The following is a 26,552-nucleotide window of genomic DNA, read 5'->3' as shown; positions in this document are numbered from 1 at the left end:
GGAGGCCGGTCCGCTCGGCTGGGGTTTCCGCAGCAGCGGGGCTCCCTTTCCTAGAAAGTCCGCGGCTCCGGCCCTCCCGGCGCCCGCACCTGAGGCTTCCTCGCCGCGGGATCAGGCACTGTCAGCTCCTCCGGGCCGCCCTCCGCCCGCACGACCCTCCTCCTCCCCAGCGTCGCCCGCCCCGCCCGCTCCCCTCCCCTCCTCGACCTTTTCCGCCACAGCTACACGCCGACTCGACGCTCTTCCGCCCGGGGCGCCCTCCCTGCCCCGCCCACCTGCTTCCCGCGGGCTCCGCGTAGCTGCGCCGCGCCCGCCTTTCCACGACTGGCTTCTGTTCCTGTCACTCTAGGGTCCGAGCCCGCCATTGGTCGGCTTCCGTTACGCCGCCGATGTGGAGTAGGGCCGAGCGCGGAACGCGAGGAGCTGCTGGGGTGTGTGTGTCGCAGCGGGTTTTCCACGGCGGTTTGCGGAGCTGCCGAGATGGAGCCGGTTGCGGAGGGAGCGAGTGTGACCGCAGTCCCTGTGACAGCTGCCGACAGCACGGAGGAGTTGGCCGAAGTCGAAGGAGTTGGAGTCGTGGGCGAGGATAATGACGCAGCCGCGAGAGGAGCGGAGGCCTTTGGCGACAGCGAGGAGGACGGCGAGGATGTGTTCGAGGTGGAGAAGATCCTGGACATGAAGACCGAGGGGGTACGTGGGGGGGCCGCGGCGCGGGATGGGCGGGGAGCTGCGGGCCCGACGGGGAGGACGCGAGCTGGAGACAGCGCGGGCGGACCCAAAACAGGGGCAGGGGAGGAATGTGAGAGTTCAGTGCAAGCTCGCGAAATCGTGGGAACAGCGAAGGGACGTTTCCGAGTGCACGCTTAGGACCGAGTCTGGGAGGGAAGCTTCAGCGAATTTTGCAGGATCGCTTTGGCCTAAGACGAAGCAGTCTGGGATGTGGTGTGTGGTGATCACAAGGCTGCAGGCAGCTGGTGAAGGACTTCTGTAGTCGCCAGTGTTGGGGCATGTGGTTGGAGCTGCTGCCCTTTGGAGTGATGGGATAGTGAAGTAATGCTTCTCGTCATGGTCCACTGTCCTCGCCATCGCTGCAGTGGTTTCCAAAACCTTAACTGACTCCCTGGTTTAAAATCTTCCGGAATTTTCATTTGCCCTCGGAGTAAAATCTCAATCTTACCCAGAGGGTGGCATTTAAAGGCCTTCATAAGCTCATCAGCATCATCCCTCCCTCCCCATGCGTTGTATAGATCGCAGCCACACAGACATACTTGAAATTCATGACACCATGCCTTGGTGTTTCCTGTTCTCCTGGCCTGGACAGTTCTCTGCCCTCTTCTTCTGGTGAAATCTTACTCCATCTTCCAAGGCCTCGGGGTGTAGTTCTCTGGGAAAGCTTTTTTTGACCCTAACCTCTGCAGAGGGAGGAGCTGCTTCTCCTCTCTGCCCTTTTCACTTTTTGTATTGACCTCTATGAAGGCATTTAAGCCATTATCGTTCTTTCTTTGCCTCTCCTGCTTTATGTGGGCTCCTTTAATCCAAGGGGAAACATGGACAATACGAAGATAATCTGTTTCAGTAGATGGATGTGAGGTACCCAAAGGGCCCCACGGTGGTCATTCTCTATGTTGTGTTCTTTTCATTGTCTCTTATTTCCCGTTGGTCATATGCTGCCTTGTGTCATTTTTTTGCCTATTCATTCAGCATTTTTTAAATCAACTACTGTATGCCAGGTGCTGTGTTAGGTCCGGACAATATCGAGATTAATTGCAGCATACACAGTTGCTAACAGGGGAAACTTTTCCTGTCTGTGGGGAGTTAAGTAATTAAGATCTGATGTCATTAATATTATTAATTGCAATAAAGATGGAAATGTTTTATGTATAATTTCTCCAAACATATTGTAAGCACCTTGAGGTGAAAGGAGGAGCCACTGTTAGACTATTTTGTATCACTTGCATTTAACACAATACTAGGCATGCAGGAGGTATTTGAAAAACATTTGGCTAGGGCCGGGCGCAGTGGCTCATGCCTGTAATCCTAGCACTTTGGGAGGCTGAGGCGGGCAGATCACGAGGTCAGGGGTTCAAAACCAGCCTGGCCAACATGGTGAAACCCCGTCTCTACTAAAATACAAAAAAATACAAAAATTAGCTGGGCGAGGTAGCGAGCGCCAGTAATCCCAGCTACTCAGGAGGCCGAGGCAGGAGAATTGCTTGAACCCCAGAGGCGAAGGTTGCAGTAAGACGAGATTGTGCCACTGCCCTCCAGCCTGGGCGATGCCCTCCAGCCTGGGCGACAGAGGGAGACTCCACCTCAAAAAAAAAAAAAAAAAAATTGGCTACAAGGATAAAAATCTTTAGAATTAAGGTGATTCTCATTCATACAGTGTTTAATTTTGCCAGCCTCAAAGATTGTAAGCATTGTGTACCTAAAGCCTCACCAGTCTAAAGAGGGTGAAACTAAGAAACTTATATGTGTAAGGCAATTAGGCTTTAGTGCTGTGAGTTAAAATTCAAGTTCTTGTATTTTTAGGTGCTCTTGTGAAGGAGTGATTTATAAGATTAAAGGTGATACCGCTTGGCTGTGTCCCCACCCAGAGTCTCATCTTGTTGTATTCCCCATAATCCCCACGTGTCAAGGGTGGGACCAGGTGGAGGTAGGATCATGGGAATGATTTCTCCCATGCTGTTCTTGTGATAGTGAGTCTCAATCTGGTGGTTTTATAAGCGTCTGGCATTTCCCCTGCTTGCACTCACTCGATCCTGCCACCCTGTGAAGAAGGTGCCTGCTTCTCCTTTGCCTTCCACCATGATTATAAGTTTCCTGAGGCCTCCCCAGCCATGCTGAACGGAGTCAATTAAACCTCTTTCCTCTATAAATTACCCAGTCTCGGGTATTTCTTCGTAGCAGTATGAAAATGGACTAATACAAAAGGTGTTAGCGGAGCAGGACTATGGCAGTTTTCTCTTCACTGCTGAGTGAACCAGCCGGTTAGTTAGCCACCTAGCCATTGACAAACTTAAGGGCCCTGCTAGCGGTTTGTTAGGCCTCCTTATAGTCTAGTCTAGAGTCTATAATCAGAAACACTTAGAATTGATTCACTTTTTACTAGTTCGTAATATTTCTTGATTCTAACTATATGTGTGAATAATTAACATAAGAACTGTGGAAATACATGCATACACCACTATTCCAAATTATTATAATTTATTTGGGGTAATAGAGTAAGCAGAAAATTAAATTCTAATACTGTATATTGCTTAATTTCCTTTTTTGTTTTTTTTTTTTGAGACAAGTTCTCTGTTGCCCAGGCTGGAGTGCATTGGCATAATCATGGTTCTCTGCAGCCTTGACCTCCCAGGCTCAAACAGTCCTGCCACCTCAGCCTCTCAAGTAGATGGGACTATAGGTGTGCTCTACTGCGACTAATATTTTAATTTTTTGTAGAGATGGGGTCTCCCTACGTTGCCCATACTGGCCTTGAACTCCTGGGCTCAAGTGATCCTCCACCCTTGACCTCCCAAAGTGCTGGGATTTACAGGTGTGAGCCACTGTGCCAGACCAGTTTTTTTATATTTTTAACAAACATTTTAAACTGTTGCTCTAGTGTATATGATCTGGTAGAATAGGGGCCTGCCTGTTAGTTTGGCTCACTGATTAAAGGAAACTTTGGCTACCAAGAAATAGACTACTTCTGGAATTTTGAAGTCAAATTTATAAATCCTAGGGCCATCATGCAATTTCCTAATACATGGCAAAACCCTGGACAATTTTTTGGATTTACATGACTCCATACAAGGACATGGAATTCAGGGATTTCATCTGTATTTGTATACTGCCATGCTCCTAAAACTCAAAAGGTTCCTGAAACATAGTGGCTACGTTCAATAACTATTTGTTGAATGAGTGAATGAATGAAGCATACCAGTTGAAGTAAAGGGTAACAATTATCAGTAAATTAAATCTGGAGCTATTGAAAATTGTTCTTAATATCCTCCTTCTCATCAATTAGCTCAAATTTCATTGATAACTAGCATTAGATTAATAACTATGTTAATGTAAAAGGTAGTTTTCTAGTCTCCACTGCTTTTTAAAAATTATCAGAAATGTTGTAAGAATTAGATAGACTCTCGTGTACCTTCACCCCGATTCTCCAGTTGTTAAATCATTTATCTATTTGTCTTTTTTTTCAGTTTATATACATTTTTGTCTGGCCCATTTGAAAGTGGTGTTTTTAAGGGCTATGTTGAATAATGCATTTACCACCATTTTTATGCACACACACAAATAAGGATCATTTTTGTTCCCATGACCTGTTGCTGATAAAATTAGCATATTCATTTGCTGTTTATAATAACTCTTCATATGATGCTTATTCTTTTTTTTTTTTTTTTTTTTTGAGACGGAGTTTCACTCTCTCGCCCAGGCTGGAGTGCAGTGGTGTGATCCCAGCTCATTGCAGCCTCTGCCTCCCGGGTTCAAGCAATTCTCCTACCTCAGCCTCCTGAGTAGCTGGGACTACAGGTGTGCACCCCCGCGCCTGGCTAATTTTTTGTATTTTTAGTAGAGATAGGGTTTCACTGTGTTGGCCAGGATGGTCTTGATCTCCTGACCTCGTCATCCACCCACCTTGGCCTCCCAAAGTGCTGGGATTACAGGCATGAGCCACCGCTCCTGGCCCTGATGTTTATTCTAAAACCAAATATATTGCTTTCTTTTAGGCAGTTCTGCATGCTATTGACTAAGATTTCTTTTCTTTCCCCCCATTCATGCAAGCTTAGCTGTGCTGTCTCATCTTTAATTTCTTCAGTTTTAATTATGCTTTTACAGAAGACAGAAGCTCTTACAAAGTTGTATACAATAGTTTTCCTTTTGTATATTATTTTGCCCGAAAGAATATGCATATATTCTCAATGGATAAAATCACCATCTTCCCACCCATTTAATGTAGCTGAACAATAAGACTGCATTGATGTACTCTTAACTATTATTTTAAAATTTTAAGGCTTTTCAGGCTTATCTTTAAAAGTTAAGATTTTGAGTCCAGGAGTGGTGGCTCAACGCCTGTAATTCCAGCACTTTGGGAGGCCAAGGTGGACGGATCATGAGGTCAGGATATCGAGACCATTCTGGCCAACATGGTGAAACCTCGTCTCTACTAAAATACAAAAAATTAGCCGGGCATGGTGGTGTGCGCCTGTAGTCCCAGCTACTCGGGAGGCTGAGGCAGGGGAATCACTTGAACCCAGGAGGCGGAGGTTGCAGTGAGCCAAGATCGCGCCACTGCACTCCAGCCTGACAGAGCGAGACTCTGTCTCAAAAAAAAAAAAAAGTTAAGATTTTCAATCTGTTCTTTTTCCGATATTTCTTGAGTTCAGATTCTACTCAGTGCTCGTACTTGATCTTTCTACACAGATAACTGAATGATTGAAGGGCAGTATTGGTACGATTGAAGGGTAAAATGGGTGGGAGCAGTTCTTGGCACTTTGCTTGGAAAGTTTATTGCCTTGGTGGTGGTGTGAAGAAAATCGGGCAAGTGTTAAGTGTGTAGCTAGAATGGTGCTCTGCAGTTCATGTTGACAGTCAGGTTTTATATTCGTGATTCTCAGTGAGATTGGGTATTAAGCAGAAAAGATAAACCAGACATCTGAAGAAGCAAAACTTTGCAATATATATTACAAAGATTTAATTGCCTTAAAAAGTATTAGAGAGATTCTTATAGATGAGCAAGAAAATGGGTAAAAGACACAACAGGTAATTAATGTTTTATTGTGGTTATGTATATATATCGTAAAATTAGCCATTTCAGCCATTTCTTAGTATGCAGTGCAGCAGCATTCATTGCATTCACCAAGTTGTGCAAGCAACACTATTATTTCTAAAACCTTTTCATCTTTCCAGAGACTCTGTAGCCATTAAGCAGTACTGGTACTTGGTCTTTTTACACAGATGGCTGAATGATTGAAGGGCAGTGTGAGTATGATTGAAGAGTACCCATCCTGCCTACCTCAAGTCCCTGGTAGCCTCTAATGTACTTTCTGTCTCAATGAATTTGCCTATTCTAAGTACCTCATGTAAGTGGAATCATAAATATCCTTTTGTGTTTTGTAGCATAATATTTTCAAGATTCATCTGTGTTGTAGCATGTGTTGGGATCTCCATCGTTTTTGGGGCTGAATAATTTTCCACTGTGTGGGGAGACCCCACTTTATGTGTCCATCAGTGGACACTCGGGTCGCTTCTACGTTTTGGCTGTTGTGAACAATGCTGCAGTGAACACTGGTGTACAGATATTTGTTTGAATCCTTTTGGAATTGAAAAATAGGGACTACTTTTGGAATTGCTGTGTCACAGGATGATTCAATGTTTAATTGTTTTAGAAACTGCCTGATGATTTTTCATAGCAGCTGCACCATTTTACGTTCCAAACACTAATGTAAGAAGGTTCCGATTTCTCTACGTCCTTACTAATGCTGCTATTTTCTGTTTCTTTTTGGTTTTTTTTTGCCATCTAAAGGTGTGAAGTAGCGTCTCATTTTGTAGTTTTGACTTGCATTTTTCCCTAAGGACAAATGATGTTGATCATCTTTTCGTTGTTGTGTTTATATATTCTGGATATTAATTCCTTATCCGGTATATGATATGCAAATATTTTCCCATTCTGCGTGCTATCTTTTCACCTGTTGGTAATGTCCTTTGATGCCTAACAGTTTTTAATTTTGATAAAATATAGTTTATCTATTTTTTCTTTTTGTTTGGGCTTTTGATGGCGTATCAAAGAATCTGTAGCCGAACCCAGGGTTGGCTGCTTGCCACTCGAAAGCGAGACACAAGAGACGAGGGTTGATGAGAGAAAAGCGGATTTATCCAGAAAGCCAGCGAAACTGAGAAGATGGTGGACTGTTATCACAAAGAACATCTTAAATTTTAAAATTTGCCATAGGGGGCTGGGTGCGGTGGTTCATACCTGTAATCCCAGCACTTTGGGAGGCCAAGGCAGGCCGATCACTTGAGGTCAGGAGTTCAAGACCAGCCTGGCCAACATGGTGAAATCCCATCTCTACTAAAAATACAAAAATTATCCAGGCGTGGTGGTGCATGCCTGTAATCCCAGCTACTTGGGAGGCAGAGGCAGAAGAATTGCTTGAACCCAGGAGGCAGAGGTTGCCGTGAACCGAGATTGCGCCACTGCACTCCAGCCTGGGCAACACAGCAAGACTCTGTCTCAAAAAAAAAAAAAAAAGAAAGAAATTACTATAGGGTTTTTAAAGGGCAGCTTGGTATGGGAGACGTGGGGGAGTGGTGCAGGGTCTGTGCGTCTTTGTTTGGATGGCTCTTTTGGGTAGTCACCCATCTGGAGGTCTGGTTGGCGCTGGTGGTAGCCTAGTTACTTGCCACTCCTCCTGAGCAGGAGGATGAGCCACCGCGCCTGGCCTAACCTCTGGAATTCGTTAAGCAAGAGCATAATTAGATGAGCATGCATTGCTGGAAGAGAGTGTCTAGAGAGGGAGGGAATTAAGGGGTAAGAGAGGAGGGAAGGAAGAAAAGTAAGGTGATTAAAACATATTTTAAAAACTGAGGTCCCGAGTTACAGACACATTGCCAAATCCAAAGTCATGAAAACTTATTCCTGTGTTAAGAATTTTATGGGCTGGGTGCAGAGGCTCATGCCTGTAATCTCAGCATTTTGGGAGGCCAAGGTAGACAAACTCTGGAGCCCAGGAGTTTGAAACCAGCCTGAACATGCCGAAACCCCATCTCTACTAAAAAATACAAAACTCAGCGGATCATGATGGTGCCCACCTGTAATCTCAGCTACTTGGGAGGCTGAGCAATGAGAATCACTTGAACCCGGGAGGCAGAGGTTGCAGTGAGCCGAGATCGTGCCACTGCTCTCCAGCCTGGGCGACCCTGTCTCAAAAAACAAATAAACAAAAACAGGCTCTGGGGTAAGACTCTGGGTTTGAATTTCAGCTGAACTACCCATTAGCTGTGTGCTCTTTGACTACTTTATCTAGAAGCTTTAGTTTTCTCATCTATAAAATGAGTAATACTACCTAGTTCATGGGGATATTGTAAATATTAATGATGAACTAATAAATTTAAGATTTAGACAGTGCATGACACATTGTGAAGCACTTGATGAATGTAATTCTCTTGATTTCCCTTTAATATTTAAAAATACAGAACGATTCTTAGATCACAAGATGGGCAAAAACAGGAGGCAGGCCCTGCTGTGGTTTGCTGACCCCTGATGTAGAGAGATGGACTCTTGTATCTGGTGGAGTGTTAATTTGAGCATTTCTTCTTGAAGGCATTTGGCAGTGTGTTTTAATCTTTACATGGCTTGCCTTTTTTTTTTTTTTTGAGATGGGATTTCACTATGTTGCCCAGGCTGACTTCGAACTCCTGAGCTTAAGCAATCCTCCCACTTCAGCCTGTCAAGTATCTGGGACTCTAGGTGCCTACCACCACGCCTGGCTGCCACCAACCCTGGAAATGGCTGTTTTTTTTTTTACCCCATTGATCTCCTTTCTGGGAATTTATTCTAACTGCTTAATGAGAGATACACAGGGATATTACAGCTTTATTTATAAGTAGAGAAAAAAAAAATGGAAATGATCTAAACAACCCTGGTAACAAAGGGAGCATTTTTGTAGTATTTTTTGTTGTATTTGTATGATGGAATAATCTTAAGTCACTAAAAATCGTTTGGAAAGTTATAACAAAAAGTGCTTGATACATAAGTGAAAAAGCAGTATTAAAAATTATAGTATTATCCTAATGTTTTAAAAACATTCTAAATATGTATTAATGTAACAGGTGAAGGAAGCAGATCAAATTGTTACCAGTATCTATTTATTATTTGGTTCTTCCTATCTTTTCTATTTTTCATTGCTTTTCAAGAATTACATATCGCTTTATGGAATCAGAATGGGACTTCAGTCTTTGGTTTATGAAAAACAGATCAATGACACACGGTTTTTTTTTTTCATTTCTCTCTCTCGTTTTCTACACCAGCCTGTTGCCCAGGCTGGAGTGCAATGGCACCATCTTGGCTCACTGCAATCTCCGTCTCCTGGGCTTAAGTAATCTGCCCACTTCTGCCTCCCAAGTAACTTGGACCACAGTTGCATGCCACCGTGCCCAGCTAATTTTTTTTTTTTTTTTTTTGAGATGGTGTCTCGCTCTTTTGCCCAAGCGGGAGTGCAGTGGCTCAATCCCTGCTCACTGCAACCTCTGGCTCCTGGATTCAAATGATTCTCCTGCCTCAGCCTGCCAAGTAGCTGGGACTACAGGTGCGCACCACCATCTTTTTTTTTTTTTTTTTTTTGAGACAGAGTTTTGCTCTTGTTGCTCAAGCTGGAGTGCAATGGCGTGATCTCGGCTCACTGCAACCTCTGCCTCCTGGGTTCAAGCGATTCTCCTGCCTCAGCTTCCCAAGTAGCTGGGATTACAGGTGCCCGCCACCACACCTAGCTAATTTTTTTGTATTTTTTAATAGAGACAAGGTTTCATCACGTTGGCCAGGCTGGTCTTCAGCTCCTGACCTCAGGTGATGCGCCTGCCTCGGCCTCCCAGAGTGCTGGGATTACAGGCCTGAGCCACTGCACCTGGTCGATACTTTGTTTCTTAAGCCACTTTTCTCAGGAGATGCAATTTAGAAGCAATTTTCAAGTTCGTTCATGTCTTCTCAGTTTTGTTTTTGTTTTTTTTTGAAATTTAATCAAGTTAGTGATCTGCTTTATTTGCCTCCTTTTATTTTCTGTAACAGGGTAAAGTTCTTTACAAAGTTCGCTGGAAAGGCTATACGTCGGATGACGATACCTGGGAGCCCGAGATTCACCTGGAGGACTGTAAAGAAGTGCTTCTTGAATTTAGGAAGAAAATTGCAGAGAACAAAGCCAAAGCAGTCAGGAAGGATATTCAGGTACTATGTTTTGTCTCATACTTGTTTTTATGTACATAAATTTATTGTAAATTTTAACTCTTTTAAGTATGTGTAGTAAATGATTTACAAATAATGAAGTGTACAGTATTCCTTAGTGTAAATTCCATGTAGCCAATTCTCACAGACTGCTTTCAGTGATTTTTGCTGGGTTCTTCTTTCTGTATCCAACCTACAGTTGCAGTTGACAAACAAGAATAGTTTGGAGATGAATATTGATACTTTCCTTTAAGTTAAGAGTAAGGTAAAAGTGGAGAAAAAAGAGACATGCCAAACTGTCATTTGTTCGTCCATGATATGAACAACTAGATTTTGTATATTTTATTATATTTATTTTGCATTATCAACCTATGTCTTATGCCTGCTTTTTCTGCTAGTTAAAACAAATTATCTGGTAAGGACCTGGTTTTAAAAAAAAAACAAAAAAAACTTAGAACTATATAGCCCATCTGTACTAAAAAATACAAAAATTGGCCATGCGCGGTGTCTCACACCTGTAATCCCAGCACTTTGGGAGGCCGAGGCAGGCGGATCACAAGGTCAGGAGATGGAGACCATCCTGGCTAACACGGTGAAACCCCGTCTCTACTGAAAATATGAAAACAAAAAATTAGCCAGGTGTGGTGGTGGGCGCCTGTAGTCCCAGCTACTCGGGAGGCTGAGGCAGGAGAATGGCATGAACCCAGGAGGTGGAGCTTGCAGTGAGCTGAGATGGTGCCACTGCACTCCAGCCTGGGCGACAGAGCGAGACTCCATCTCAAAAAAAAAAAAAAGAAAAAAAAAAGAACTATATATAGTGAAGATATCTCACATTAAGAGAATGATTCTCATTATTTTATAGGCTGAACGTTGATCTTTCTCCCTACAATTTAAGTTTCACCTATGTTTTTTAAAATACATGGTCTTTTTTTAAATGACCAAAACAATATTAGTTTTAGTTTTGACTGTGTGCATTCGTTGTTAATAATAATAATAATAGCAATAGCAGAAGTGCCTGGCATTTACTGAGCATGTGTGTTTGCTGCATAACTACCATACACTGGGCCAGAATGGTTTAGTAAGTGAAGCAATCCCTTAGTAAAGCAGGTGTCTTCAAAAGGTGGCCACTGGTCTGTTGTGAGCTTTGAGTGATGTTATGTGACACTGATGGACTTCTGCTGAACTGTTCTGTCGACACTGTAGTATTTTTAGCTTTTTTTCTTTTTTGAGTAAACATGGAGTGTCTCATAGGGGTCAGACCCCTAAACAGTTCCAATTAGAGAAAGATAGGTAAAATCTGTTTTCTGTGCTTGATCTGCCTTTGGGTTATACATAGATATATTATTTTTTCTTTTCTTCTCACTTATTTATTTTTAAATACAGAGTCTTGCCTCTGTCACCCAGGCTGGAGTACAGTGGCACAATCATGGCCTACTGCAGCCTCAACCTCCTGGGCTCAAGTGACGATCCTCCCACCTCAGCCTCCCAAGCAGCTGGGACTATAGATACATGCCACTAGGCCTGGCAAATTTTTTTTCTTTTTTCCAGAGACAGGGTCTCTCTCTGTTGACAGGCTGGTAGGAACTCCTGGCCTCAAGTAATCCTTGCACCTTGGCCTCCCAAAGTGTTGGTTGGGATTGCAGGCATGAGCCACTGTGCCTGACCTGATTTTTCTTTTAAAAGATGGTACCATATACTGATAATTTTGCCTTTTGCCCTAACTTTAAAATAATCTTTTATTAATATTTTATTCAGAAAACAAATATGGGCATTTTTTTGGCACCATTACATTCTTAGAGATGCTTTTATTCAACATGTTACTATTGGTGCTAAAACTATTGCACATTTAGCTGGGAACCCCTTCATACCAGTCCCTGTGTCCTGGCGCTCCCTCTCAGGGTAGCACTGCTCTCTTTTCTGGCACAGTGGCACATCCCAGCCTCAACAGATCCATGCTGACCTCTGTAACTCGGCCTGTCACCACAGTGTCACCACAGAGACCTGTGTGTACTCCCTTTTCCTACCAGGAGAACTCTGGTCACAACAGTATTGCATGTCCTTATTTACTAAATCTTACAATACAGAGAAATTAACCTCAGATTTGCTGTGCCCTTTCTACTATGAATGACAAACAGTATTTGTTTATCAACCTATTTGATAAAGTTCCACATTTATTTGCAGTTCTTTTTGTTCTTAGAATATATGCAGTGTTTAATGTTCAGAAGTTACTTGAATTTTTTTTTCTGTGTGGTTATCAATTTTATAAACAGGTTCATTTGTCTGCCTGTATTCAGTTTTAGGGTTCCCCCATCCTTGCTGATGCAGTTTTGTTGAGTATGTAAAATACTTACTGTGGTTTGAAGGATAAAACTAGAAATTAACTGGGACCTATCTTCTCCCTGCCCTCTCTCTCCCTCTATATCTAATTTGAAATACTGTCCTTTACTCCCATTTAATAACTATAATCAGCAAGCATAATATTCCTTCAATACGTTCTCACCACGTCTCCCTGTTGTTTTCTAGATACACTGTACCTTGTTAGAATATTTAGTCACGCATACTGCAGTCTCTCTTACAACTCTCATTCAGTCTTAGTCCTAGAAGCAAATACATAATCAGTGCTTTCCACCAGTCCTTATGGTGATGTCTGTCCAGTCATTTTTGGTTATCTGAAGCTCATGCTTTAGTACAGGGCTTCTCAAAGTATGGACTCTGGCAGGAGCGTCAGTCCCCAGCAGGGGTGCGTGCGAGAGTGTGCCACCCCCCTCTGTGGTAGGAAGGCTCCGGAGAACAGTCTTCACGACTTCTTTTGTTTCCTAACAGTTTGTTGGCAGCGTTTCTATCTGAACGCCAGTTGCAGATTCCTTAGTGCACATTTTCTTTTCTCAGGTGTCTTACTGGGTTAATCCATTATCATCTGGCACAAAACATTGTTCTTGATGACCAGTTGAGTTTATTTGTCTTGTAAGTGACTTGGGTCTTTTTCCTGATGCTCTGAAGTTTTTGTTTTTCTCTTCCATTTTATAGACGTGTCTTTTTGGTATGCTTCTGTTGTTTTTAGCATAGTCAGCCTGGCTAATTAAAACAATTTTTTTTGATCTTTTATTTCTGTCTTCTCGGCCTGCTTGGTTTGGAATCTAATCCTAGCAGCTTTTCCTCCTTGTGTGGCTTGGTCCTGGAAGTCCTGAGGAGAGCTTCGCTGGTCCCTTTTGCAGGGCCTGGGAGGGGCCAGCCACCTCTCCCCTTCTCGCCTGCCTCGCCCAGTGCGCATGAGGACCCACCCCGCAGCTGCTCTCTCAGGCAGGACCCGCCTGGGCTTTTCCAGATCGTTGCCTTCGCTTCCCCTGAGTGACCATCCACACCACATGGGCCTTACCACTGTTTTAGTTTTGGTAAGGCTTGCGTGGTATGGACTTCGGACTTACCAAAACCAAACGCTGTCTGCGGGGAGTTTTGTTTTGCTATCCTAGTTGTCTTGTTTTTTATGAGGTGATTCAGGGAGATTGGAAAGGTTAAGTCAGTGCCACCATATTCCCACTCGTTAACCTTGGTGGCGTCCATTTCTTAGGCAGTGTAGGGAAGACATTTTTAAAGTATATCTGGTCGGGTGCCGTGGCTCACCCCTGTAATCCCAGCACTTTGGGAGGCCAAGACAGGATCATTTGAGGTCAGGGGTTCAAGACCAGCCTGGCTAACATGGTGAAACCCTGTCTCTACTAAAAATACAAAAATTAGCAGGCCATGGTGGCGCATGCCTGTAATCCCAGCTACTCATGAAGCTGAGGCAGGAGAATTGCTTGAACCCAGGACCCAGGAGGCAGAGGTTGCAGTAAGTCACTGCACTCCAGCCTGGGCGACAGAATGAGACTCTGTCTTGTAAAACAAACAAACAAACAAAAGCTATCGTTTCCATCCCTTCTCTCTACCCCCAAGTCATTTAGGATACGGTGGTTTTGGGAAATGGGAACTGAAAATACTTTGCATAGTGTTTTTGTGTCTATACAAGTACTTTATTCTTAAGTTTCTTTTTTTCAATTTTAATATAGGAAAATATTTTTTCATAAGCAATATTTCAGATAACACATGAATTTGAGAAGTAAGATTTGTGTGCAGTCTTGCTTGTTCTGTACATAACTGTCAAATGTAGGAGCAAGTTTAAGGACATTCCGGGATCCAGGGTCTTAGAAAACGTTTCGTATTTGCATTGGTAACTACTTTATTGGCAGCCAAGAAAGTCTGTAAAAATTACTTTCTTGGTGGTTTTGGAAGTGTTGAGGTTCAGATCATTTACAGCCCACCATACCTGCGTCCGCTCACTCCTGCTTTGGGCTGGGCCCTCAGCAGCACTGTGTTTCTGTGCGCTCCTGCTTTCCAAACTCACACGTGCCCTCACTGCCAAGACCTGTTTGCTAAGTCAGAGATAGAGGCAGCGTACGATTTCAGCTTCGGTAAGCGGTTTTAAGACGTTGAGATTCTGCTTGGAACAAAATATATTCTTACCAAATTTCATTAGTACTACTTTTCAAAACCTTTAAAATCAATATGTTTATGAATATTTTAATCTTCTTTGTATTTTCTAGAGACTGTCCTTAAATAACGACATCTTTGAGGCGAACTCTGATAGCGATCAGCAAAGCGAGACAAAAGAAGATACTTCACCAAAGAAGAAAAAGAAAAAATTAAGGCAGAGAGAAGAGAAGAGCCCAGATGATCTGAAAAAGAAAAAAGCAAAGGCCGGGAAGCTAAAAGACAAGTCCAAATCAGACCTGGAGAGCTCCTTGGAAAGTTTAGTTTTTGATTTAAGGACAAAGAAAAGAATTTCTGAAGCCAAAGAAGAACTAAAGGAGTCCAAAAAGCCTAAAAAAGATGAAGTAAAAGAAACAAAGGAATTAAAGAAAGTTAAAAAGGGTGAAATAAGAGATTTAAAGACGAAAACAAGAGAAGATCCCAAAGAAAATAGAAAAACAAAAAAAGAAAAATGTGTCGAGTCCCAGGTGGAATCTGAATCAAGTGTACTTAATGATTCTGCCTTTCCAGAGGATGACAGTGAAGGGCTACATTCCGACAGCAGAGAAGAGAAACAAAACACTAAAACTGCGAGAGAGAGAGCAGGGCAGGACACAGGGCTGGAGCATGGCTTTGAGAAGCCGCTAGACAGCGCCATGAGTGCTGAGGAGGACACCGACGTCAGAGGCAGGAGGAAGAAGAAGACCCCGAGAAAGGCTGAGGACACGAGAGAGAGCAGGAAGCTCGAGAACAAGAACGCTTTCTTAGAGAGGAAAACTGTGCCTAAGAAGCAGAGGAATCAAGACAGAGGCAAAAGTGCTGCAGAGTCAGAGAAGCTGATGCCTGTGTCTGCCCAGACGCCAAAGGGCTGGAGGTTGAGCGGGGAAGAGAGAGGCTTCTGGTCCACTGACTCAGCCGAGGAGGTAAGGGCCACGGAAGGCAGCAGAAAACCCATGTTGAGTGGTCAAGACATTTCACAAGCAAAGAAAGGGAAGCAGCCAAGCTGTAAGAAAGTGTTGATGACTGTGGGCGGTCATAAATGAAGATCCTCCAGCTTTTGGACACCGCAGCTTTCTCTTAGTCTCTGGTTTGTTTCTCTTAGAATGATGATGACTAGAAAATTAAAGGCTAATTTGTGAACAAGTAAGGATGGTTTTTAGAGGTACTCAGATGATATATGGAGCATTGTATACTCAGGTTTATAGCTTCATCAGCTTATTTTATTGGTTTTTCACATCCTACTTGGTCATTTCCCCTGTTGTCTTGAGTATACCACTATTAAATAATAGGACACAAAGTACATCAACAAGTATTTTAATTAAATTTAATTAATTAAATACGCTTATAAAAACGTATTTAATAGAGAATTTGTCCCATTATAAAAATTATTTTTATATGGCTTTGCAAAATGGATGTATTTTCCAAATTATGAGAGTATTTATATATGCAGTATTTATCAAGGGCTATAAAGAACATCATTTTTTCATTCATTATTTCCAGTTTTGGGAATTTATTTTAAGGAAATCATTTTAAAGGAAAAACTGTGCATACATAGTTATTCATGGCAGAATTATCTTCATTAGTGAAAAATGGATAGCAATCTGACTTTCTAGCCATAGGGGAAATGGTTAAGGAAACATTGATATGTCAACTTGGGGACCATTAGAACTACTGAAATATTATGAGGTCAGTGTAGCGAAATAGAACAACTCAGACAATGCAGTGGAGAAGAAGAGCCTACATCAGTGTGAACACAGTCGTAAAAATATGTGTGTAATGTAAACAAAAATGAATTTTAAAAAAGATTATCCATGTAAAAGTACAAGGACCAGAAGGGGAACATGGAGAAGTAAAATAGTCATGGTTGGTTAAGACTATGGGTGGAAAACTTTCTTCGAATTTCCTTTTTTTTTTCTAAATAAAATTCCTAAAAGAGGGTGGGAAAACTGGTGTTGGGCTTTGAATTTGGTATTTTGTGAATTATCATATGGTTGACTGAGGAAGCAAAATTCTTTTGTGTGAGAGGATTTAATGATCAGTGATCATGTACCACAGTACACAAGGGTGGTTCCCTGAAGCCACAAACCTGTATTTTCCGGTTCTCAAATAAATATACAGCGTCAACTCTTTATCATTCTTGTTTGGATATCATGTCATTTTCAGGACAAAGAGACCAAAAAAACTGAATCCAAAGAAAAATATCAGAAAAGGCACGATTCTGACAAGGAAGAAAAAGGCAGAAAAGAGCCAAAAGGATTAAAGAGTGAGTGTAAATGTTAACGTTTTACCATTTACATTGCTGTCTGATATACAAATAATTAACCAGTTACATTTATTACATTTATTATGTAAAAATTCATATAATTTTTTTCCGTTATTTTCACCTTGTTTTTCCTTTTTAATATGATGAGGGATCAGATTAGAATTACTGAGACAGGAAATCAGTTATGGTAGAAAAATAAATGTGTTTTTTATAGCAGATGCTAAATTTTAAAACATACCTTTTAATATATTCATTATAAGTAAGTCTGTGTCATTTGTGTAAAATATAATATTGAATATGCATTTTGGATCACTTCAAGATAGACCATAATAGAAAATCCATAATATATATCAATATTGGAACAAATACTTTATATTTCTTAAAAACAAACAAAAAAACACCATTACAGTGTTTGAATAAACCCTAGCAGATAAATATTTAGTTTCTGTAGCAAAAGTACTTGGAACACATGTTTTCTGGCAAACAGTGGTTCTAAGAGATGAATGATTTTCCTTGGGTTTTCTTACTGAAAGCTGAATGTAACTGAAGTAATATTACAAGTCAGTTTCTCCTAAGCCTAGGCTGGTTTTGGCAGTGGAGGCAGCTGAATGAAGTGGCAGGAGCAGTGGCTTTGTTTCAGTGGGTCCCACGTAAAGTGGCTGTAAGATTGCTGTTCAAAGCAAAACAAAAATCTTCAATGCCTTCTGTTCGTCAATAACTAGAGGTTCAAAATACTGTAAAACTGGACCTGGCCTTCTTAACCTTTTTTCCTCCTAGTATCTTGTATGTCAGTTTTAGATACGTTTTTACTGTGAACATATAGCCTTAAATGGAACGACTGTTTGTCCCATTCATAAGGGTACTCACTAGAGTCCAGTTTTCAATATTCCCTGATAACAAAACCTGTCTGCTGTGTACCTAGAGTTTATAATAGAATTCATCCTAATTCTCTTCTTCTTGGGGTTATTTCTAATGTCAGGTCTAGTGTCTGCCCGTTTTCTTCCCACTTTCTTTAGTTAAAAGCTGGTAGCATCAGGTACAGTTTTACCAGGTACACGGGCAGTGCTCTGGCACCCTGCTGTTTCCCTCACTTGCCACCAGAAACCATTTTGGTGCAAGCCTCAGGATCCAGCTATAGACAGTCTGATGTCTTTAGCTGTGGGAAAGGTGCTGGTGTGACTTGGATCACTGAGACTCATCGCCTTCAGTAGGCCTTTGTCACAACTGCAGGTGAGTAGTTCAGAACATCTGCTTAACAGCCGTTCACACTGGACATCCTTTCTGAATACTGAGCAGCCAGTAGAAAGACCAGCTGAAACGATTTTTTGGCTTTGACAGTAAATCAGACCAGGCTTTATAAGCTAGGTGGATGTTAGTAAAAAGAAAATATCTTGTTGCTTTAACACTAACTTAGATTTTCTTTTGAATGTAACAAATTTGTGACTCATACTTAACTATCTTTTAATGTTTTCATTAGCACTTAAGGAAATCAGAAATGCATTTGATTTATTTAAATTAACTCCAGAAGAAAAAAATGATGTTTCTGAGAATAATCGGAAAAGGGAAGAAATACCACTGGATTTTAAAACCACAGACGATCACAAAACCAAGGAAAACAAACAGTCACTTAAAGAGAGGAGGAACACCCGAGACGAAACGGACACTTGGGCATACATTGCTGCAGAAGGCGATCAGGAGGCTTCAGACAGCGTGTGCCCAGCAGAGGAGAATTCGGGTGAGTCTGGAATCATTTTGCAGATTTTTCAAGATAGTGCACCGTATTATTTTACTGTACTCTTCTCTGTCTATATTTCTGATCTCAAGATAAAAAAATAATGGAGTAAAGAGTTTATTTGGATCTCCTGAATAACATTGTATATTGAAGACGGGTCATTCTGTGACTTCTCAATGGATCAAACAATTTTTCTGAGTTCCTATAATGTTCTCAGCACGTATGGAATTAAAAGATTTCTGATTTTCTACCTTACCTACTCCTACCTGGCAGCCCCATTTTATATCTTACTATTTAATAGATTTCTTTCAGGAAATTATCAAATATAAACTTATTTGTATTTTATCCTTTTAATGTTGTAGCAAATAACACTAAATAAGATTATACTGTAAATGCTGTCCTGAGGACATTGGAACTGGTCGAGAAGAAGAATACAGACTACAGTAGTGGTGGGGAGGAGTACTAAAAAGTGTACATACATGTTTATAACTAGGACCTAATAAACCAGAGAGGTTAGTCTAATAAAACTAGGTATTTTATTCTCTTTGAAGCTATTGTGAATGGGAGTTCATTCATGATTTGGCTCTTGAAAGTGGGATTACTAGGTATTTTATTCTCTTTGAAGCTATTGTGAATGGGAGTTCATTCATGATTTGGCTGGCTGTCTGTTACTGGTGTATAAGAATGCTTGTGATTTTTGCACATTGATTTTGTATCCTGAGACTTTGCTGAAGTTGCTTATCAGCTTAAGGAGATTTTGGGCTGAGACGATGGGGTTTTCTAAATATACAGTCATGTCATCTGCAAACAGGGACAATTTGACTTCTTTTCCTAACTGAATACCCTTTCTTTCTTTCTCTTGCCTGATTACCCTAGCCAGAACTTCCAACACTATGTTGAATAGGAGTGGTGAGAGAGGGCATCCCTGTCTTGTGCCAGTTTTCCAAGGGAATGCTTCCAGTTTTTGCCCATTCAGTATGATATTGGCTGTCGGTTTGTCATAAATAGCTCTTATTATTTGGAGATACATTCCATCAATACCGATTATTGAGAGTTTTTAGCATGAAGGGCTGTTGAATTTTGTCAAAGGCCTTTTCTGCATCTATTGAGATAATCATGTGGATTTTGTCTTTGGTTCTGTTTATATGCTGGATTACGTTTATTGATTTGCGTATGTTGAACCAGCCTTGCATCCCAGGGATGAAGCCCACTTGATCACGCTGGGAGCTGGAGGCTGGAGCTGTTCCTATTCGGCCATCTTGGGCGCGCCCCCAGAAGTGTTAGTTTGAGTTGAGGGCTTTGGAAAAGTTCTTCTTTATTGCATATGTTTTACAGACTTTATTTCTGTGGCAAGGCCATCTGCTTAATGTCATCTATATAGTTTGAGGAATTGGTTTCAGGTGAAAATCCTTTAACTCTTACCATCAAGTATTTGTTTTTCACTTGTAAAACAACCATTGTGAATTACTCCCAGATGAGCTGCACTGAAGTCTGTGATTGCTGTGGTGATAAAGGCTGAACACACACGTCCTCGATGTTCCTGTGCCTGTGGGTCCTGTCGGAGAAGACTCTAGCAGTACCTCACAGGGAGTTGGGTGTGGGTCAGGGCACTGTGGGAGCAGAAGGCTTCCAGATGTAGGGGCACGAGTGAATCTGGAAGGATCCATAAGCAGTGCCTTTGACTCACATGCTGGGGTAGCTCACACATGAGAACAGCTTTATCTGTACATGATGGGAAGCAGTGTATGTCCAAGAAGAATGGTGTAAGGGAGAAAAGTCACATTAGGATTGTATTTCCTCTTACCAGATCCCTGATCCCTCCTTCCTTTCAGCTACTTAGTCTTAAAATTCCTCCTTCGCTATTTTACAATGACAGGTTACCTATTTATCTTCATGCCTTCGGAGTACCATGGCTTCTCAGTGTGAATCGTTCACATTACTTCCCAAAGAAAGTCGGGGATTTTATCAATTAAAAGACCCCATTATACAGTGACTTGTGTGAAAAGTATACATAGAGCTTTGATTAAGACACCACAAATTTCATAACATTGTGGGTTTTTTATACTTAAGACAAATGTACGTTAACAAGGCCATTGTGTGTTCCAGATGGCAGGCAGCAGATTCTGAGTCTGGGCATGGACCTGCAGTTGGAATGGATGAAGTTAGAAGATTTCCAAAAGCACCTTGATGGGAAAGATGAGAATTTTGCTGCAGCAGATGCAATTCCAAGTAGTGAGTGGTTTTGGAAATATTGAAATCCCTTTCACAAATCTAGATTTATAAAATCTAACTTATCTTTCCTTTCATTTTAGATGTGTTAAGGGATGCTGTAAAAAATGGGGATTATATTACTGTAAAAGTTGCACTTAATTCAAATGAAGAATATAACCTGGACCAAGAGGTAATATGTCTTTGAAAAATCTCATGAAAGGAAAATGGAAAGTAACTCTTGAAAGAATTCAAATTAATTTTTCATTTATTTTAATTACAAAAGACTGGGTGTGGTGGCACACACCTATAATCCCAGCACTTTGGGAGGCCGAGGCAGGAGGATTGCTTGAGCCCAGGAATTGGAGACCAGCCTGGGCTCCATGGTGAAACCCCAACTCTACAAAAAATACAAAAATTAGCTGGACATGGTGGTATATGCCTTTGGTCCCAGTTACTTGGGCAGCTGAGGTGGGAGGATCACCTGAGCCTGGGAGGTCAAGGCTGTGGTAAGTTGAGATCGTACCACTGCACCCCAGCCTGGCAACAGAGCAAGACTCTGTCTCAAAAAAAAAAAAAAAGTAATACACGTTCACTTTGTAAAATTAAAAAATTGCAGAACCCTATAAATGTACAATTATAGTCCCTTTAATTCCAACCCCCTTACCCCCCCAAAAGTGATGGTTTGGTTTGGTTTGGTTATGGCTACCTGTTTTGTATGTGGTTTTACCCTCTGCCATTCCGAGAGCATAGAGTGAGACCATTTTCCTATGGCCATTTGTGTTTCTTGGATGGTTGCCCCATTTCCAACAACTGTCCATCTCTCTGTTGTAGCTGGCGTGTTTCATACTGATACGTATGGATTTTTTTTTTTTTTTTGAGGCGGAGTCTCGCTCTGTCGCCCAGGCTGGAGTGCAGTGGCCGGATCTCGGCTCACTGCAAGCTCCGCCTCCCGGGTTCCCGCCATTCTCCTGCCTCAGTCTCCCGAGTAGTGGGGACTACAGGCGCCGCCACCACGCCCGGCTAATTTTTTTGTATTTTTAGTAGGGACGGGGTTTCATTGTGTTAGCCAGGATGGTCTCGATCTCCTGACCTCGTGATCCGCCCGTCTCGGCCTCCCAAAGTGCTGGGATTACAGGCTTGAGCCACCGCGCCCGGCCACGTATGGATTTTTTAATGGAAGTATATTGACCCTTTCTCCCTAGATTTTAGGTTTTGTGTTCTGAGTCTTGTATTGCTTGAAGATTTTTATTTTTAGGCAATTGTATCTGTCGATCTTTTACATTTATGGCTTTTGGGTATCTTGTCTTGCTTAGAAAATATTTTCATATTTTCTTCTTTAGTTTTTTAGCTTCACTGTGGATTTTTTAGGTTTAATCCTTTGGGATTACAATTCACAAAATTATTGGGATTTTGATTAAAATTGCATGAAATAATATAGATTGAGAATTGGCATTTTTATTTACATTTTGCCTCTTCTGTCCAGGAACATGGTAATTCTAATCACTCAGCTCTTCATTTATACCCTTAAGCAAAGTTCTATGGGTTTTTCATTCATATAGACATTGCACATTTCTTCTAGATGTATGCCTGTATGTTTTATGTTTTATTATGGTCATTAGTCTTTTTTCATTTACATTTTGTTTTCTAACTGGTTGCTTGTCAATGGTAAAGCTATGGATGTCTTTGTACACATATGTATGTGTGACTCCAGTCATTTAATGAAATTCTCTTCTAGTTTTTAAGTTACTTGTTTTGGATTTTCTAGGTAGAAAATTTGATCATATGCCCCCCAGAAATTCACTGTTCATTTTATATGGTACAAACTTTTCATGTACCTTTAGGATTTCATACACAAAACAAAATCAAAGAAGATACAAAAATGAGAGCTGGGTGTAGTGGCGTGCACCTGTAATCTCAGCTACTCGAGGCTGAGGCAGGCGCCCAGGAGTTTGAGACCAGCCTGGGCTGACATAAGAACACTCTGTCTCAATAAAAAAGAAAGAAAGAAAACCACCACCAACAAAAAAAAATTCAAGCATTCCTTGGAGATATTGTGGGTTTGGTTCCAGACTGTTGGAATAAAGCGAGTCACACAAATTTGTTGGTTTCCTCGTGCATATAAAAGTTAGGTTTACACTATACTGTAGTCTGTGAATAGCATTACATCTTTTAAAAAAACTATATATCTTAATTTACAACACTTTATTGCTAAAAATGGCTGACACAACACAAAATGGGCACATGCTGTGGGGTACTGGTGTGAACAAACGTGCCTGTGGCAGGGTTGCCACAGACCTTCAATTTGTAAAAAACACAGTCCCTGTGAAGCTCGGTAAAGCAAAGCTCAGTGAAACGAGGTAGGCCTACAGAGGAAAGCGTAAAATTTTATGCAAACATTTATATGTGAAAAAATATTCTAAAAGCTACTAGTTTATGATGGTTGGGGTATGTGAAAAAATATTCTAAAAGCTACTCGTTTATAATGGTTGGGATATTTTAGCGAAAATCCTAAGTAGATGCCTAAATCAATGCCCGTTAGTGATTTCACATTGAAACATCTCAAGTGAGAAGACTTGGTTCTGAAATTGTTCTAAAGATTAACACGTTTTTTATTTAACAAAACCAACACAGGATTCTAGTGGAATGACACTGGTGATGCTTGCCGCCGCGGGAGGGCAGGACGACCTCCTGCGACTCCTCATAACAAAAGGCGCGAAAGTGAACGGTCGGCAGAAAAACGGGACCACCGCCCTCATTCATGCCGCAGAGAAGGTTTGTGGCTTCTCGTGCATCCGTTTCAGAGCTTTCATTCCTGCCGATGGACTGAGAGGACCTCTTTGGTAGTGAAATACAGCAATCACACGGCCACATAGCTTTTTTTTTTTTTTTTTTTTTTAAAAGACAGAGTCTTGCTCTGTCCCCCAGGCTGGAGTGCAGTGGCACGATCTCGGCTCACTGCAACCTCTGCCCCCCGGGTTCCAGCAGTTCTCCTGCTTCAGCCTCCCTAGTAGCTGGGATTATAGGTGCCCACCACCACGCCCAGCTAATATTTGTATTTTTAGTAGAGACAGTGTTGCCATATTGGCCAGGCTGGTTTCGAACTCCTGACCTCAAGTGACCCACCCGCCTTGGCCTCCCAAAGTGCTAGTATTACAGGAGTGAGCCTCTGCGCCTGGTCTGCTCCAGTTCTACTTTCTAATAGTATTTTATTATTGTCGTATTATATTATGAAATAACACTTTCCTTTTTTTGAGACGGAGTCTCGCTCTGTGGCCCAGGCCGGAGTGAGTGGCAGGATCTCGGCTCACTGCAAGCTCCGCCTCCCGGGTTCACGCTATTCTCCTGCCTCAGCCTCCCGAGTAGCTGGGACTACAGGCGCCGCCACCACACCCGGCTAGTTTTTTGTATTTTTAGTAGAGACAGGGTTTCACTGTGTTAGCCAGGATGGTCTTGATTTCCTGCCCTCGCGATCCTCCTGCCTTGGCCTCCCTAAGTGCTGGGATTACAGGTGTGAGCCACCGTGCTCAGCCATCACATGGTCCCATAGCTTTTTAAAAAATTCGTTTTAGAAATAAGGTCTCCATCTGTGGCACAGAGGGGAGTGCAATGGCACCATCATAACTCACTGTGGCTGGGAACTCCTGGTCTCAAGCAGTCCTCCTGCCTCAGCCTCCCGAGTCGCTGGGCCTGTGTGTACCACCACACCTGGCTAGTTTTAAAAATGTTTGTAGAGACATGGTCTCACTGTGTTGCCCAGCCTGGGCTCAAGGAATCCTCCCACCTCGGTTGAAGTGCTGGGATTACAGGCATGAGCCGCCACCCCCAGCTGGAGGAACTTTTTAACTTCATGTTTCATTTGATCTGTGACATGTAATGAATGGATTTATCATTAGTAGTGCATTGTAATCACATTTCAAAATGTGATTTATCTCGTTAGAAGTAATTTATATTAAAATGCTTGATTAAAGTACTAATATTTTCATCTTAAATAATTTAAAATTTTTTCCAATGGTATTAGTATTCCTTTTGGTTAATAATTTAGTTGAAAAGTTCCCATATATTATCTTTTTAAAGGATTTATATGTAGAGGTTCTTAGGTTGGAGCTAGCGATTCCGTTTCGGTAGCGGTTGCTGGCAGCACAGTGAGTGGCGAAATCTGGGCCTCTGTGGGGCAGGGCTCACCCCCGCGGCCCCACAGCAAGGCTGTGACCCACAACCACTTGTGATAGAACCTGCTGGGTATTCTTCCTGATGACTTAAGAATTTCACAATATCTGAAAACTGTCTTTCAAATAATTTGGGGAATTAAATTTGCTTGTTTTTCTTTTCATAGAACTTTTTAACAACAGTGGCTATTCTTTTGGAAGCGGGAGCTTTTGTCAACGTCCAGCAGAGCAATGGTGAGACCGCACTGATGAAGGTAAATCCCTCCTGTGGGTTGTCCCTTCTTCAGTACCTTGGCAGGTGCTTGTGTTAGCATCTGCCACTGCCCGGCGCTGTGCTGGGGCCTGAGAACAGAGTGGGTATCAAGACAGTCCTGGAGTCCAGCCACTTGCAGGGGAGGAGGAGAAGCGGGCTGGCAGGGCAGCAGTGAGCTCAGAGCGGGCAGTGGTGTGATCAGAACAGCACAGAGAGCCATGAGGTCACAGGGAAGTGCTCCGAGCTGGGCCTTGGGGACCCTGGCAATCTGTAGGGTGGATGAGGCAGGTGCCACACTGTATCCTAAACGGCAGTCAAGTCAGCAGGGAGGGAGCACTCTGGCTGCAGCTGGAGCAGCAGGGAGGCTGCCGGCCTGGAAGGAGCAGGCCTGGGCGTGGGACGGAGCTGCTCGTGCACTCTGTGTTCCTCATTTGATGTTGGTGAATTTGTCGCCTCGGGCTTGTTCCTGTGTTCCGGAACGTGGTTTGCAGACAGGTTTTGAAAGAAAGGTCGACCGTTTGGCATTTGTCTTGGGGACACTGCACGGTCTGATTGGTTCCTCTGCAGCAATTGTGGGTTCCTGGCCCCGGATGCTATTAGGATATAGCAGGTCCAGACACCCAGCCAGCAGTGGCCAGCTCAGCTCCCCGTGGGCACCTGTCCTCTTTCCTCCCTGGGATGCTTGGCTCCATGTAAGCCATTGAGCCCAGCAGGAGCCTGCCCACAGCGCCCATTCCAGCCTCTGTCCCCAGTAAGCAAAAGAGCACAGCCAGGCCCTGGGTCTGCAGGGCACCTGGCATCCAGTCTCACCGTGAACCGTCTTCTGATGGCCCGGACCACCTGTCTCTTGTCCTCCTGCCGCACGAGGCCCATAAACAGTCTCCTCCTGTTGCCCAGGCTGGAGTACAGTGGCGCCATCATGACTCACTGCAGCCTCGGCTTCCCGAGCTCAAGTGCCTCTCACCTCAGCCTCCCGAGTAGCTAGGACTGTGGTTGTCTCATGTGGAGCAGTGGTGGCCTCTCAAAGCATCATCTTGGTGACAGATGACCCGGTGCACCCTGAACTGCAGCCATGCAGATGCATCTAGAGCATGAGAGAGGTGGGCGGGCACAGAAGCCTGCTCATGCGAAGCCTTAGGGAGTGCGTCCAGAGGGCCCTGGGGAGCCACAGCAAGGTTGAAGCTGAAGAAGGGTGGAATCAGATTCGAGGGTTTTCATTTGTGTGTTTTAATGCTTCGTAGTACAGAAGGGGCATAGATTGGGAGGAGGACAGTTTGCAGACTTGTTGTCTCCAGGTTATGTGAAATAACAGAAGTCTGTACCTGGGTCATGGCAGGAGGGATGGAGTGGGTGAGCTGGCCACTTGGTAAGAGGTACAATTCACAGAGCTTGGTAACTGGAGGGGATGCCTGGTCACCCCATTTCCTAAGTTGGGGGCCCAGGTGGCACAGATGGAGGGGGTTGGGTATTGGGTCGTGTAGATGTCACCTCTG

The 26,552-nt window shown here is 42.8% G+C and overlaps 1 protein-coding gene across 1 annotated transcript in view; it reads left to right on the top strand.

Moving 5' to 3' along the window:
- Positions 1-382: 382 nt before the first annotated feature.
- The window catches only part of MPHOSPH8 (M-phase phosphoprotein 8), a 36,716-nt gene continuing 10,546 nt past the window's right edge, over positions 383-26,552 (top strand). Inside the window, exons 1-9 of the mRNA XM_011976535.1 lie at positions 383-690; positions 9,776-9,931; positions 14,509-15,357; positions 16,598-16,697; positions 18,175-18,432; positions 20,536-20,661; positions 20,742-20,830; positions 23,272-23,412; positions 24,974-25,060. Of these exons, the coding sequence (XP_011831925.1) occupies positions 481-690; positions 9,776-9,931; positions 14,509-15,357; positions 16,598-16,697; positions 18,175-18,432; positions 20,536-20,661; positions 20,742-20,830; positions 23,272-23,412; positions 24,974-25,060 (2,016 nt within the window). The 5' untranslated portion in view covers positions 383-480. The remainder of the gene's footprint in view (positions 691-9,775; positions 9,932-14,508; positions 15,358-16,597; positions 16,698-18,174; positions 18,433-20,535; positions 20,662-20,741; positions 20,831-23,271; positions 23,413-24,973; positions 25,061-26,552) is intronic.

The sequence above is a fragment of the Mandrillus leucophaeus genome, unplaced genomic scaffold (assembly GCF_000951045.1).
Source record: "Mandrillus leucophaeus isolate KB7577 unplaced genomic scaffold, Mleu.le_1.0 Scaffold168, whole genome shotgun sequence".
Taxonomy (NCBI): Eukaryota; Metazoa; Chordata; class Mammalia; order Primates; family Cercopithecidae; genus Mandrillus; species Mandrillus leucophaeus.
The sequence above is the reverse complement of the archived record's forward strand: the minus strand, read 5'-3'. Positions and strand labels throughout refer to the sequence as shown.